At 41.2% G+C, this 15,973-nt stretch overlaps 2 protein-coding genes across 3 annotated transcripts in view; both read left to right on the top strand.

Annotated features, from left to right (window-relative positions):
- The first annotated feature begins 1,679 nt into the window (after window positions 1-1,679).
- Window positions 1,680-2,222, top strand: LOC124262644 (glutenin, low molecular weight subunit-like). Its single transcript, XM_046697147.1, has one exon. It carries the CDS (start codon window positions 1,680-1,682, stop codon window positions 2,220-2,222), a length of 543 nt encoding a protein of 180 aa, XP_046553103.1.
- Window positions 2,223-8,993: 6,771 nt separating this feature from the next.
- LOC124262637 (prolyl 3-hydroxylase 1-like) overlaps window positions 8,994-15,973 on the top strand; it is an 86,460-nt gene continuing 79,480 nt past the window's right edge. For both annotated transcript variants that reach the window (XM_046697142.1, XM_046697143.1), the window contains exons 1-2: window positions 8,994-9,518; window positions 14,762-14,914. In XM_046697142.1, coding sequence (XP_046553098.1) covers window positions 9,030-9,518; window positions 14,762-14,914 — 642 coding nt within the window. In that variant the 5' untranslated portion in view covers window positions 8,994-9,029. The remainder of the gene's footprint in view (window positions 9,519-14,761; window positions 14,915-15,973) is intronic.

The raw sequence follows: 15,973 nt of genomic DNA, 5'->3' as shown, positions 1-15,973 counted from the left end.
GAGACCATATACCGGTATATGGTCTCTGACTGAGCTAACAATAAGAGAGCTGTCCTAACTTTTGGGTGTAACAACAAATCAATGTCGCCGGAATATCTGTGCATCTATCAAGTCAATTGCACCACTGTTGTACTGTTTAATCGCCTCTAGAAAGAACGATCGAGGTCTTGTCATGATCTTGGCCTGTACTGGTCCATCTTGAGACTTGTAGAAGTTCTTGAAAGGCACTTAGAAGTTGGACGAACATGAATACATGACACGTTTTATGGATAACAACTTCTTTATATTCTTTACACCACGTTACTAATGTATGTACAAATGTATGTATATACGTGCGTATGTATGTAAGCAAATTAGATAGCATTAATGTACAAAGATAACAATGTAAGACGAGGGCGATGATTATAGCACAATGGCTTATACACTGGGAAGGTAAATGCCTTGGTCTCACTAACCGAGACCCAGGCATTGACCTTCCCAGTGTATACTCCACTGTGCTATAATCATCGCCCTCGTCTTGCATTGTTATACCGTTAATCTCATCTTACATTGATAACTTTGTACATTAATATTTTTGTACATTATGATGTTTTATGTAAAGAATAAAATGAACTTGTTATCCATAAAAATGTGTCATGCATTCATGCCAATGTTGATAAAGTATTTTGTGAAAATGTTTGTTTAATTGGACAGTCAATGTTTTTTGCCATTTCAATGAAGACTTGATATTTTTTGCCGGCGAGATGATCCCTCGCCTCAAAGTTTCGTGCTATCACTTCCAATGCATGTCTTGTGCATGTTGTTTTTTACAACTGAAAACCTTGTACCCTTAGGATTTTTAGGAATACAATCTGTCTATGCAGCGATGGTGTACTGGGCTCCGCGCGGTCGGGCTATCGCAGTGGGGAGTTTGATAGCCCTCATGACAAGGGAAACAACTCTAACGACCTTGTTTCAACTTTTCCTAAAAGAGGAAACGGGTGAAAGTAAAATCAACGAAGCTATATTCTGAAACACGATATGCATAACAAGTGTATGATCATTAATGGCCAAGGCATAATTTAACGGCAATTCTCATCATTCCAATATACAGACATGTTTACAATTGTTATCAGTGTACAAAGGTACTGTTCAATTTTGTACGTGGTCTGTGCAGGTCACCCCGTGGCTACCTGCTTGCAGTTCAATGTAACGCCCTTTTCAGAGTTTCTTTTGTTGGTTTATTTATTTGTTTTGCTTTCTTTTTGATGTTTGTAGTACTCATTAACGATTAGGGTAGAAATACCACTGCAGTTTTAACAGCACACATGCCAGTATTTCCCTTTTTAGCAATCCATTAATCATTACAATATCGCGATGTTAATACTCCACCATAACAACAATCTTGTGATGTTGATACTCCACCATAAGTATAACAAAGATCTTGTGAGATGTCCAGTTAATCAGCATTCCACCCACACGGCAGCAGCCCTATGTCCAGCAAACCAGCAGCCCTATGTTTAGCAAACCAGCAGTCCTATGTCCAGCAAACCAACAGCCCTATGTCCAGCAAACCAACAGCCCTATGTCCAGCAAACCAACAGCCCTACGTTTAGCAAACCAGCAGCCCTATGTTTAGCAAACCAACAGCCCTATGTTTAGCAAACCAACAGCCCTATGTCCAGCAAACCAGCAGCCCTATGTCCAGCAAACCAGCAGCCCTATGTTTAGCAAACCAGCAGCCCTATGTCCAGCAAACTAACAGCCCTATGTCCAGCAAACCAACAGCCCAGCAAACCAACAGCCCTATGTCCAGCAAACTAACAGCCCTATGTCCAGCAAACCAGCAGCCCTATGTCCAGCAAACTAACAGCCCTATGTCCAGCAAACCAACAGCCCTATGTCCAGCAAACCAACAGCCCTATGTCCAGCAATGTCCAGCAAACCAACAGCCCTATGTCCAGCAAAACCAGCAGCCCTATGTCCAGCAAACCAGCAGCCCTATGTCCAGCAAACCAACAGCCCTATGTTTAGCAAACCACCAGCAAACCAACAGCCCAAACCAACAGCCCTATGTCCAGCAAACCAGCAGCCCCTATGTCCAGCAAAGCAACAGCCCTATGTGTCCAGCAACAACCACAGCAAACCAACAGCCCTATGTCCAGCAAACCAACAGCCCTATGTCCAGCAAACCAACAGCCCTATGTCCAGCAAACCAGCACCAGCAACAGCCCTATGTTTAGCCCTATGTCCAGCAAACCAACAGCCCTATGTCCAGCAAACCAGCAGCCCTATGTCAGCAGCAAAGCAACAGCCCTATGTTTAGCAAACCAGCAGCCCTATATGTTTAGCAAACCAACAGCCCTATATGTTTAGCAAACCAACAGCCCCCTATGTCCAGCAAAACCAACAGCCCTATGTTTAGCAAACCAGCAGCCCTATGTCCAGCAAACCAACAGCCCTATGTCCAGCAAACCAGCAGCCCTATGTCCAGCAAACCAAGCAGCCCTATGTCCAGCAAACCAACAGCCCTATGTTTAGCAAACCAGCAGCCCTATATGTTTAGCAAACCAACAGCAAACCAACAGCCCTATGTTTAGCAAACCAGCAGCCCTATGTCCAGCAAAGCAACAGCCCTATGTCCAGCAAACCAGCAGCCCTATGTCCAGCAAACCAACAGCCCTATGTCCAGCAAACCAACAGCCCTATGTTTAGCAAACCAGCAGCCCTATATGTTTAGCAAACCAACAGCCCTATGTTTAGCAAACCAGCAGCCCTATGTCCAGCAAACCAGCAGCCCTATGTCCAGCAAACCAACAGCCCTATGTCCAGCAAACCAACAGCCCTATGTCCAGCAAACCAGCAGCCCTATGTCCAGCAAACCAACAGCCCTATGTCCAGCAAACCAGCAGCCCTATGTTTAGCAAACCAGCAGCCCTATGTCCAGCAAACCAACAGCCCCATGTCCAGCAAACCAGCAGCCCTATGTCCAGCAAACCAGCAGCTCTATGTCCAGCAAACCAGCAGCCCTATGTCCAGCAAACCAACAGCCCACAAACTCAGCAGCATATATGTTCGACTACCTCTCCAGTAACAGCCAAACGAAATGTGGGACCTGTGTCTAAAAGAGCACCTGAATCTCTATCAAGCAACTTGATGTCAGACAGTTCAGTGTTCGTTCAGCTATCTAATCCTATTTGTATATTGTCTGACTCTTTAATGAAACCGTCAATAATGTGGTGACCACATTTAGAGGGTCGACACGCAGATGATTTACAGATATCCCGATCAGCGGGACTAGGTTACGTCATTCCTGCTATCGCCATGATAAGAACATGTCTCTGGGAAGTTCGTCGATCGAGAGAGGACAAAGATGGTGATTTTCACACCTGTGGGACTCGTCAGGCTGAACCTCGGCCACTCAGAGAGATATAGTTCTATTCGCATGTATACACATAAAACCTTGAGTAGGCCATAAACCATTGCACCTTTAACCCTACCATCGATGTCTTCAGCGTTGGACATCGGTCCATGCTATCAGTGTCTGTCATTTACAACCCACCTCCCAGATACTCATCTACTACTGTGGGCACTGCGTTGCACTTCATATCTGATCTGAGCAACAATGCTTATGTGACTGCAACCAAAAAATCAAACATAATTAAAACACAATTATCACTTATTCATGACATATAATATACATTGCTGGTTATGAAAAAAACATATAAACAAAATTATAAGCCTACAATTGCAAATCAAAAGTGCAATATTGTGTACTTGGGTTTACTTCCCAAGAAACGAAGCAGCCGGGATACCGAACCCAGTCAGAGCGGGTTGGTGTGCATTCAAGTGTAACGGCTGGTTCATTTGCAGATGACCCCACGGCTCATTGTGTGTGTATACATAGAGATGTTGGGTTTTGTAAATACATGCTCATTTTTTGCGTATAACATTTTGCAATCAACAGACATCATAACATGTCATGTGTTCAAGTATCACACCTGCCTGTCTGTGTAATTACATAATGTGACTGAGACCGAACTCGGGCCATAAATCAATGCATTTTGTTTATGGTGTATAGACTGATTGGTGTTAAGTTCAAATTGCATGTGGTCAGTGATAACAGCTGTGTATTGAATATTGTCATTAGCAGACAGGCAGGCAGACACACAGGTGTCAATAAAACAAGACATTGAGTTTTGTCTGTGACAACCACATATCTATATCACAGTTAGAAATTCTGTCAACGCTAAATAATGACATTGCTTTTAAGTATCGAACTGAGAAAGTGACTCGGTAAGAAGAACGTGTGGTGAAATAGACAAATGAAATTATATAAACAGTTAATTTACTGTCATAACATATAAAAAGCTCGCGCAACAAAACATTAGAAAAATAGCTCACACCAAAGCCTTCACCGAGTATTCACTGGACAACCCGCTTCCAAGCTGCGCGAACCTATTTCACTGCGCACGTGCTATGAGCGCAGCCCAGCTGTTGAAACCAGTTTTCTCCCGAAAAGTCGGGGGAAAATTAGTGAATCGTTTAAATTCCGATTTCGCGCGGTTTTTTTCGTCGCGTTATTTTTCAACTTTGTAAGTTGAATTTGCATTTTTGACGATTTGTTTCGGTAAGTCCATACCGAAAGGTATCAGAATCTGCAAAGTTGTGTTTTACGTTGCATGTGACCTTTAAGTATCAATGGAGTATTTGAGCCTATTTGTTATTGAATATAACTTCAGACCAGGGTGCAGAGATTTCCTGAAGTTGGTGTCTTTTTTGGTAACTCTGGGAGACAGGGAATTAAGCAGTTCATCAAACATATCAGGAGGCATTCGCAGATATGAAGAAAGAAGACGTGTCTTCGAATCTGAGTTCAGATAGGAGATTGTTATCGTTTCCAAAGTGCAATCGTCTTTCCAACCTCAACCACGGACGTACCCATAACCGTTCCTGTTTTCTTCTTCTTCTTGGTGCCTGGTTCCTTCTGTATTGATAGGTATCTATCACTGTGTCGGCGAGCATCGCGAGGAATCGGGGGAGAATCGTAGATATATATAGCCGCAGAAACGTGATTTAAAGGTCACATGTAACCAAAAAATCGAACATAATTAAAACACAATTATCACTTCTTCATGACATATAATATGCATTGCTCATTATGAAAAAACAAATAAACAAAATTATAAGCGTATAATCGCAAATCAAAAGTGCAATATTTTGCAGACGGGATACCGAACCCAGTCAGAGCGGGTGGGTGTGCACTCAAGTGTAACGGCTGGTTCATTTGCATATGCCGCCCTCATGCACGGCTCATTGTGTGTGTATACATAGAGATGTTGGGTTTTGTAAATACTGACTGACTGACTGACTGACTGAGTTTAGTTTTACGCCGCTTTTAGCAGTATTCCAGCAATATCACGGCGGGGACACCAGAAATGGGCTTAACACATTGTGCCCATGTGGGGAATCGAACCCGGGTCTTCGGCGTGACGAGCCAACGCTTTAACCACTAGGCTACCCCACCGCCCTTTTGTAAATACATGCTCATTTTTTGTGTATAACATTTTGCAATCAACAGACATCATAACATGTCATGTGTTCAAGTATCACACCTGCCTGTCTGTGTAATTACATAATGTGACAGAGACCGAACTCGGGCCATAAATCAATGCGTTTTGTTTATGGTGTATAGCCCGATTGGTGTTGAGTTCAAATTGCATGTGGTCAGTGATCGCAGTTGTGTATTGAATATTGTCATTAGCAGACAGGCAGGCAGACACACAGGTGTCAATAAAACAAGACATTGAGTTTTGTCTGTGACAACCACATATCTATATCACAGTTAGAAATTCTGTCAACGCTAAATAATGACATTGCTTTTAACAGGGATACTACCCTGCTTTTAAGTATCGAACTGAGAAAGTGACTCGGTAAGAAGAACGTGTGGTGAAATAGACAAATGAAATTATATAAACAGTTTATTTACTGTCATAACATATAAAAAGCTCGCGCCTGTGAGATATCAACAAAACATTATGAAAATAGCTCACACCAAAAGGTATCAGAATCTGCAAAGCTGTGTTTTACGTTGCATGTGACCTTTAAACGTAGCCAATCGGCCAATACTAGGTGAAATCGTATCAACAACGGGTGCTCAATCGCAGAGTTATCGGCATTTATACGTAAGTCTACAGTCTCTTAGTCGTCTTTTACGTTGGTTTACCGTAAATACTGCGTAAAAAAGGAACATATAAATAAAAACTGGCTGATTGAGAACGATAACATCGTAGGTAACGAATCGGCACTAATCGGGGTAGTCTTGGTAGGTCGTAGCCAAGTGAAATGGGGGATTAGAATGCGGGGCGGGGTAGCCTAGTGGTTAAAGCGTTCACTCGTCACGCCGAAGACATGGGTTCGATTCCCCATATGGCTACAATGTGTGAAACCCATTTCTGGTGTCCCTCGCCGTGATATTGCTGGAATATTGCTAAAAGCGGCGTGAAACTGAACTCACTCACTCACTCCTTAGAATTTGGTTATTGACACATCGTGAAACATAATAGGACTTCTATCATGTGTATGACAATAGTAAAATTTGTAACATTAAATCAAATAAAATTTTAATGACTGCTTTGTGGATTTGTTAATATGACTTTCCAGAATGAGTGTGTATAGTCTTAAACATGTTCCTTTCGTCTAAGAACATTATTTCTTATCACAAAAATTAAGTGTTTCGATCTTTATTCGATTTTGTATCAATAATATGTGTTGGCCTACATCTAGACTTGCTATCATCACCACGCTGCAATAATTATCGGGAATAATGTATACAGGTTAGGTTCAACCTTACTCCATTTGTGGGGTTATCACGTACACATACACACACGAATGCACGCACGCACGCACACACACATATACATGTTTTATTTCGCTTCTGATTTCCGAACGGCTTTGAATTTAGTTATTCCCCAAAGGTTTACCCAAAAATGTGAATAGTGTCTTGCTCTGTGTTGTGGGGCTACCGAGCTTGCAATGTTGGACAACAATTACAACCTGTGTTAGACAAACTCCTGTGGATAAGAGCAGGCATGTAGGAATATATTACCTACATTTTAGGGACCGTTCATAAGTTATGGCTAGGTGGGAGATGAGGATTTTTGTAAGAATATTCATGTACAAGGTGAATGACCCCACCCACCACCCTAAATTATATGTGCAAAGTAAGTGCCCCCTCCCTCACGTACAAAATCAATCCCCCAATTGTATACATTAATATTTATGTGTACAAAATTGCTACCCCTCTCCAACCCCTCCTAGTACATGTGTACAAAATGAATTACACCTCTCTCTCCCTGCCCCCACCCCCTGAACGGTCCCTTACTAAAATGTGATAGTTTACAGAGTATATCTTGTGGTGGTGTGGGAGTAGCATTATAGGTCATATAACAGAGATGTAACGCTAAGAACTGCCAAGTTATATCAAGTTGTATACTGTCACTGACGGGGTCTCAGTACTATATAACAGAAATAGTACTAAGACCCCGTCAGTGACCGTGTATAACTTGACGGCAGTTTCTGTGTTTTAATCAACGTATTCAGGAATATGCCACGTTGACAATGATGCCAACATCGCTTAATCGCCGTTCCTGTTTCACTTCGTTCGATGTTAATATGGTGATGCCACTCCCTTTTTGCAGTTTCCGAGTTCAATTATTTCGGAATTGTTTACTACAGAAGAAAGCGTTTGTTTTATTCGCGGCATTCTTTCGGAAATAGCAGCTGGTACAAATTCTAGAAATAGTAACATAAAAAATGGGAGATCCCTGGTGCCGGTGTTGTAACAGTTTGTTCCTTCTGATATTTGATATCCTTAATGCGCATGGCACTCCTAATATTAAATCGATTATATATTTCATGCATGCGCTAGTGTATACAACATTATATGGATCATTTATAGATAGCGTCAAATTCAGTAGATATAAGCATAACAATCGACACTAAATAGTGCTCTTGAAGTAAAGAAGAAACACGCCACCCAGCCAGCATGCATAGTACTACGGTAGTTAAGTTTCTCTGAAATCACTTGTAATTAAAGTCATGCGTATAATACTTACCATCGGATTGTGCAAAGCAGTTGCAACATTCCAGGAACGACGACGGTCCTTTGGCAATGAATCCCGAATATTTCCCCTGCCTCAGTAGGTAATCCTGAAGACTGATCGGGTGGTCAGGCTCGCTGACTTGGTTGATACGTCATCGCATATCCTAATTGCGTAGATTGATGCTCATGCTGTTGATCACTGCATTGTCTGGTCCAGACTCGATTGTTTACAGAAAGCTGGCCGCCACATAGCTGGAATATTGCTGAGTGCGGCGTTAAACAACCAACCAAATGACTAAGCAAGGGCACATGTTTACATTGTCGTACAAAAATATCGAACCTTCATGGGTTGAATAACACGCCGATTAATAACAACATTACTCAAATGAAAAGAAAAGGAAAACGCACGTTCTAATGCATCCGAAGATGCCGAGATGCCATAAGTCATGGAGGGTAACAGCAAATATACCATCTTTTTACCTCTCTTAGTTTGAAGCGGCTGGGCACCTCGCATCAGAACATAATAATTTCCCCCTAATGTACCTATTAGAATAACCCGCCCTCTTACAAGCTATGTAGCGATTGCGGCACCCATGAAACTATTTCTCCCTGCAAGTTTCAGGACCTTGCTGTCCCCAACATTGTTTAACCCAAGAATATGGTTTCTTGGCTTACGGCACCTTCATATGTACAAATAACATCTTAGCACATTAGTATGCACTTAGCACACAACGAACAACATTTTAATTGAACTCGTGATTCATTGCACATTGACTGGACATAGCTGTACCGCGACTAGCTGTAGCAGTTGTTCTGGGGCTTGAAGCGATACAGCTCACAACACAACAGACCCAGTCTAAGCTCGTCATATGGGGGATCCTTTATTCGTTGGAAACCTTTGTAACTCTTCACCGGTTTGACGGTGAAGTTGCGGGAAGTTTCCAAAATGGCATCCCCTCGTGTCACGTACGCCGCAACAGGGAAGGAGTGTTGTCCCAGCTGCAGCACAACTATGGCACGGAATATCATATTGATGGCATTTTTCCCTTTCATCATAGCGACAGAGACAACAGTGTATAACAGACCAAAGGAAACTTTCGCTTCTCTGTACTCAACGGGTGTTGAAGCTTACAATGATCAGACCTGGTTCTTGTGTGCGAGTTCCTTGGAGAACGCAATTAAAGATTATAGATTTTATAAAGATACCGTGATTGACTGTCGGATTCAGTGCAAAAAGAGCACAACAATTCGAGAAGTCACACCAGAAATGGTGGAATTTTCTGTTTTTGAGAGAATGATAGAAAATTCCGATTGTATAAGAAGATGCAAAAGGGATAAGTTCGGCGAGAAAGTCTACCCAGACCCACGGGATAGGATATTTACAACATTCCAGGGGAGAAAACCATACGAATACTTGCAGTTTTGTTGGTTTCAGGTAATTATGCATTCCTAATATTGTTTGGATATCTACATAAAACTTTTGACTAAATTGACTTGAATCACGAGTACAATGGTAAAAAGTTACGAGATTCCAATTTTGTTAAATTCTTTTAGGATATACAAGTACTTCTGCGTTGTTAGAATGGGACGGTGGTGTACACTACTTGTTGAATAAAGTATTATTTACTTCAACAATGTTTGTTCACATGTATTCTTGCAGAAGATAATTTGTGTAACAATTTACCATAATGTTGAACATTTGTGGATCATACTACTTCACTAGAGCATCAGAAAGCAGAAGCCTCAAAGATAGACTAAAGCTTAGTCACGAAAATATCTAATTTTCAATGAAGAATAACTCTAGTTTTATTTGAAAAAAAGCCCCAGTGAAATGAGAGAAAGGAAAATCTAGATTGGCTTCAATTGGGGCTTTTGCTGTACAGAAAGGGCTGGGTGCAAAGGGGAAAATAATCACATTTAGTTACTGTGAAACAGACTTTCTCCAGAATGGACAAACTTGTTTGTCTCTTATTAATAGTCATAGCATTCAAGTCTCTTTATTCCATTACAGAAGAGGCCACAGTCCTATAGTACAAAATATAAAAACAATAATGGCATACAATCACAATGTTTGCAAACGTTATTTTCTATGTTCAAAAGCATGGTGGATATACATACCAAGTTTATGAATATAAGTTGTATCATTAGAGTTCATTATCAAATTAAATTTAAACATGGTAGGATGTGAATAGTAATATTGCGGTAGATATTTTGTCCTTAAATCAGCATAGTAAGGACATACCAGCAAAAAGTGGAACTCATCTTCAATTACATTTAGTGCACAAAATTTGCACAGTCTGTTTTCTCTTGGAATATTATAATATCTGCCCCTTCTCGATCATAAGATATGTGAAGAGCATCTAAATCTGGATAATGAAACGTGGAATTTTCTAAGATTAATATCGTGTAGGTATTGCTCTGTATGGAAAAAAGATTTAAAAGTACTGTAAAAAGTGCATTTGGGCGACTGTATTAAAGATGAGTTCCAGGTCTGAATGTACATATCTTTTAATCTTTGCGATAAAGCATTATAAAATGATTTTGGGCAGGTAATCTTTTGTGACAAAAATACATCACTAAAACCACAATGATTTAGTAAATTTCTAACATTCGTTACCCAATTTGATTTTCCGTTGGTGTCAAACAAATACATCATGTTATAACATTTCAACCGACAGGTGGTTACATTTTCTGAATGTTTTTATTTTTCATGTTGAATGGATGTTACGTACATACTATAGCATGACAACTATATGCCAGGTTTGTTTTTACGTGATTCCAGGTAAGCAATAACAAGAACTGGGCAAAAACATTTGGGAAAGTTGGCAAACAAAAATAATATGTTTGTGTTTGAATTTTTAATAAAGTCATGGGTTGGCATCAGTGATGTTAACAAAAGATTTGAATATTTTGACTTAAATAACACAGCTTATAGCATTGCTTATCATATTGTGTGTTCACACATCTTTACACTAAAAGGCATGTCATAGCAATATCTTAATAGCCTAACATAGATGAAATGAGTCATTATCACTTTAAGGGACAGTATGTCGATGGTTCTGTGTGTTTTTAAATCATGCATGAAATAACCTCTTGAGTGTCATGTCACACCCTCACTTAATGTTCAGTTCAATTCTCAAACCAAAACATAAGCGCTGAGCTAAGCCAACAATGCAAGTGTTACACAGGGTGAACTTTCTTCAGTCATGCCCACAGCCGTCCTGCATCGGTAAGTTTTGATCGTTTGATCATGCTGTGTGAACCCTGGCTGCCCAGAGAAAAGGACGAAGGTCCAGCTTGTACCTTTTGTAAATCACTCATAATCTCACACATGAATAAGAGCTTATAGAAACTGCTGGGGCGGTGTGGTAGCCTAGTGGTTAAAGCGTTGGCTCGTCACGCCAAAGACCCGGGTTCGATTCCCAGCATGGGTACAATGTGTGAAGCCCATTTCTGGTGTCCCCTGCCGTGATATTGCTGGAATATTGCTAAAAGCAGCATAAAACCATACTCACTCACTATAGAAGCTGCTTTCAATTTTGTGTTAGCAGAACCATGAACTCTCTGGGTTCGTTATTCCTGGTATTAATATGCCAGTGGCACAGTTAAGTTCCTTGTTCCATATTTCACCTATACATTGTTACAGTGTGTGTTGAAAAGGGTTTACATTTTGATGGTAGTTGGTGGTGACAGGTCAATTGTAAACAATGATGTATCAATGTTCTTCACTGACCATGTTGACAGAACACTTTGAGCCACTTCAGCTGAAGGGGTCATCCTTGGCATAGTTACTACAGAAATATACCTGAGCCCAAATCAGAATTAGACTGTTCTGCTTTGTGGAGAGTGCTTAATTGTTCCTTGGCTCTGAACATGGAAAATTTTTTGCACTTCCTGCATGGCAGAATTGAAGTACCTTATGTGTAGGCACAGTATTGAATGCATCTCATGTAATAGTACATTAGTTCCGATCACCGGATTGTCTGGTCCACACTCGATTATTTACAGATCGCTGCCATATAGGTATATTGCTGAGTGCCGCGTAAAAGTAAACTCACTCCCTCCTTGATATGTGTGCAGTAAAAGGCACTATGTCACACCACATTTTTCTAAAAGTACATAATGCATTTCTCTCAATAATACTAACTATCAGCCCTTAGGGAGGCTCAGTGACCTTATGATTTATTCCCCCCAAAATTACATATGCCATTGCTATCAGATGAAAAATATTCTCTATATTGAAATACCTTCACTAGTACACATCACTGGATGGGTACGAAAAGTATTTCAAGAAAAGAAGGAATAAATAAATCACAAAGTAAGTTAATGATCAACCTCTTTCAGTGTAATGAGATGTGTGATATATATAATTTAAGAAATTGTGCACATAAGGAAAATGGCAGCATATGTCAATGACTTGGTCTTCTAGTTTCATTAAAATCCATTTCTAAGGTCCTTATGTTGTGGAACTGAAGTATTTTGAAAATGTGAAATTGTGTTGAAATGCAAAAGAGGGAGCAAACTGATATTTAACTCAGCCATTATACATATTTTGGCGACTCAAGCCACAAGACCAGGAACTTTGGCTTTGTAATAGAGAGTGAGTGACTGGATTATTTACAGATCGCCACCATATAGCTGGAATATTGCTGAGTGTGATGTGCAACTAAACTTACTCATGTATTAGCATGATTAAACATGTTAAAAGTGTACGTATTCAGTTTCTTCTTGTTGGGAATACATGAGATTACCCAGGTAGTGAAAAATTTCATGTCATGTCAATTTCTCACGACATCATGTTGGCATTGAAAAGATCAGGATCCTGTTCTACAAAGTGTTCATACTGTTGGGACTTGTCGTAACTCTGTTGTTTACCATATTCTTACAAATGTCGTAAGCGCTAAGAAGGCTTTGTTTATTGGGACCCTGCATTCATTATTCTCATCAGGACCTCCATCGAGGGGCTGCATGTGTTATTTCTGTTTGACCTCATTTGTACGTACAATTGGCAATCAACATGAACACACCGAACCTCCTTATAATTGCACTGTTTGTTGACATCTTCTAACAAGATACAGGTTTTGTTTGACCTCCAATAAACCAAGTTGCAAAAACGGCAAAATACTTGCAGTTGGACAACCGATGCGAATTTTTAGCATTCTGAGAAATGCTCTTTGTTTTTACCATCAACAGCATGTTTCACTTGTCAGCAAGAAGTGTGTGAAGCATATGTAAATGGTAAAGAACTACTGCTACTTTCTCTATGTTGACAAAGCCAAGGTTCACATGGTGCTATAAACTTATGGAAGTGAATTCTCTCTTGCTGATTTCTAATTACCAACAGGTGGTTGGAAAAATAGGTCATATTTTATATGTCATTACAAAATCTTTGGGTATTGTAGTGTTTGGTACAACAGAGTGACTGCATATTGTTCTAGTTCCTAGTCTACTGAAATTATTGCAAACTGCACTGAAAATGAAATACATTACCTTTGATATTTTATTGTTTTTAGAGAAAATGTTTTATGTCACTGTGACTGCTAGCACAAGCTTGCTAGTTTAGATTTCTTCAGCATACTGGACTTTAGCATCTTTAGGATAGTCAGGAAACTTAAGTGTATTTTCATCTGTTATGAAAATGTCAGAGGGAAATATCTTATATTTGGCGGGAAATTTAATAATGTACGGCCTGTGGTGCTATTGTGGAAGAAATGAAACGTTATGCAAGTGAAAGCTGCCTTCATTTGATAAAGTTATGCTGCAAAAAGTACTGGGCCTGCTGGTCCAGGGTGTGCTAAACCATGTACTGGGCCTGCTGGTCCAGGGTGTGCTAAACCATGTACTGGGCCTCCTGGTCCAGGTCGTGCTAAACCATGTACTGGGCCTCCTGGTCCAGGGTGTGCTAAACCATGTACTGGGCCTCCTGGTCCAGGGTGTGCTAAACCATGTACTGGGCCTCCTGGTCCAGGGTGTGCTAAACCATGTACTGGGCCTGCTGGTCTAAGGTATGCTAAACCATGTACTGGGCCTCTTGGTCCAGGGTGTGCTAAACCATGTACTGGGCCTCCTGGTCCAGGGTGTGCTAAACCATGTACTGGGCCTGCTGGTCCAGGGTGTGCTAAACCATGTACTGGGCCTCCCTGCCTCCTGGTCCAGGGTGTGCTAAACCATGTACTGGGCCTCCTGGTCTAGGGTGTGCTAAACCATGTACTGGGCCTCCTGGTCCAGGGTGTGCTAAACCATGTACTGGGCCTCCTGGTCCAGGGTGTGCTAAACCATGTACTGGGCCTCCTGGTCCAGGGTGTGCTAAACCATGTACTGGGCCTCCTGGTCCAGGGTGTGCTAAACCATGTACTGGGCCTCCTGGTCCAGGGTATGCTAAACCATGTACTGTGCCTCTCTGGTCCAGGGTGTGCTAAACTATGTACTGGGCCTCTTGGTCCAGGGTGTGCTAAACCATGTACTGTGCCTCCTGGTCCAGGGTGTGCTAAACCATGTACTGGGCCTCCTGGTCCAGGGTGTGCTAAACCATGTACTGTGCCTCCTGGTCCAGGGTGTGCTAAACCATGTACTGGTCTCCTGGTCAAGGGTGTGCTAAACCATGTACTGGTCTCCTGGTCCAGAGTCTGCTAAACCATGTACTGGGCTCCTGTATAAACTGACCATGTTTTGTTTCAGCTTGACCGCCTCCAGGATGCTGCATCAGCTGCCTACACATTCTACCTGACCAACCCGGACCATGAGGACATGGTCAGCAACATTCGCTACTACAAGGATAAGGCTGGCATCCATGAGAATGACTTCCTTGATCTTGAACTCAAACCATATAAGGTAGGAACACAGACAATAACAGGGAGCTCACTGCCATCTGGTGCTCCTTCATCATGCACCCACTGTCACATCCAGTTCACCCCATCATTATGCTGCTACTCCCAGTCTGCAGATAAACATATGCAGGATAAACTATGACTCACAGGTTATGCTTGGCATTGTAAAACTAGAGAAAAGAGAGGCAAGTTCTTATCCCAAGACTCTCTTCTCAAAGGTTTACAATCTCAAGCATTTCCCAAGCTAAATTTGATAAACTTATACACACAGCCTCAGTGGCGGAAAGCTTGTCATGTGGTAAACAGTGATTGTAACTCGTGTGTGAAGGACATATATTTAGAACTGTGACTGCATGTTTGACAGATTACTGTGAAGGAGATACAGGTTTAGAAGACTTTCAGGAGAGGATGTAGGTTACTGAAGGACACAAATCAGATAGTTTGTAAAGCCAAGTCCATGTGAGGTACAGGTTATTAAAAGGCTGACAGGACTTAGTGTTTCTAAATCTTACATGAAATAATTTCAGAAGGTGACTTCATCTTTCGTTCAAGCATAATTATCCCCTTCCACATGTTTAGCGTGAAGAGGGGGATATAGTATTAGGAGCCATCTGTACGTATGTACATATGTAAGAATTGGAAATATCTTAAGTACCGTTTACTAGATTCTTTTGATATTTGGTACCTAGGTTCATCACAGTATGCAAAAGGTCTCACTCAGTCAGGTTTGGTGACCTTGACCTTCATTTCACATTTTACCCTTGTCAGCGAGATATCTCAAGATCCAAGCACTGAGTTTTCTTTATATTTGACATCAAGCTTCATCTAGGGGAGGCGCAGAGCCCAGTCGATTCTGGTGAACTTCACGTAATTTTCAGGGTCACAGCGACACTTGTTTTGTTACAGGCAAATTGTAGGGAAAGCTTGTGTGATTTTCTTACGTAAGGGTTATGAATAATTAGCAATCCTGGTAGCAACTTCTGTTGATATGTTATACGTGTTGACATTATAAACTGTTATGAATGTTATGATACAGCAAAGCTGCAGCGCTGTGGATTTATTT

The sequence above is a fragment of the Haliotis rubra genome, unplaced genomic scaffold (genome assembly GCF_003918875.1).
Source record: "Haliotis rubra isolate DU_JTF1 unplaced genomic scaffold, ASM391887v1 Scf849, whole genome shotgun sequence".
NCBI classification, from domain to species: domain Eukaryota; kingdom Metazoa; phylum Mollusca; class Gastropoda; order Lepetellida; family Haliotidae; genus Haliotis; species Haliotis rubra.
The sequence above is the reverse complement of the archived record's forward strand: the minus strand, read 5'-3'. Positions and strand labels throughout refer to the sequence as shown.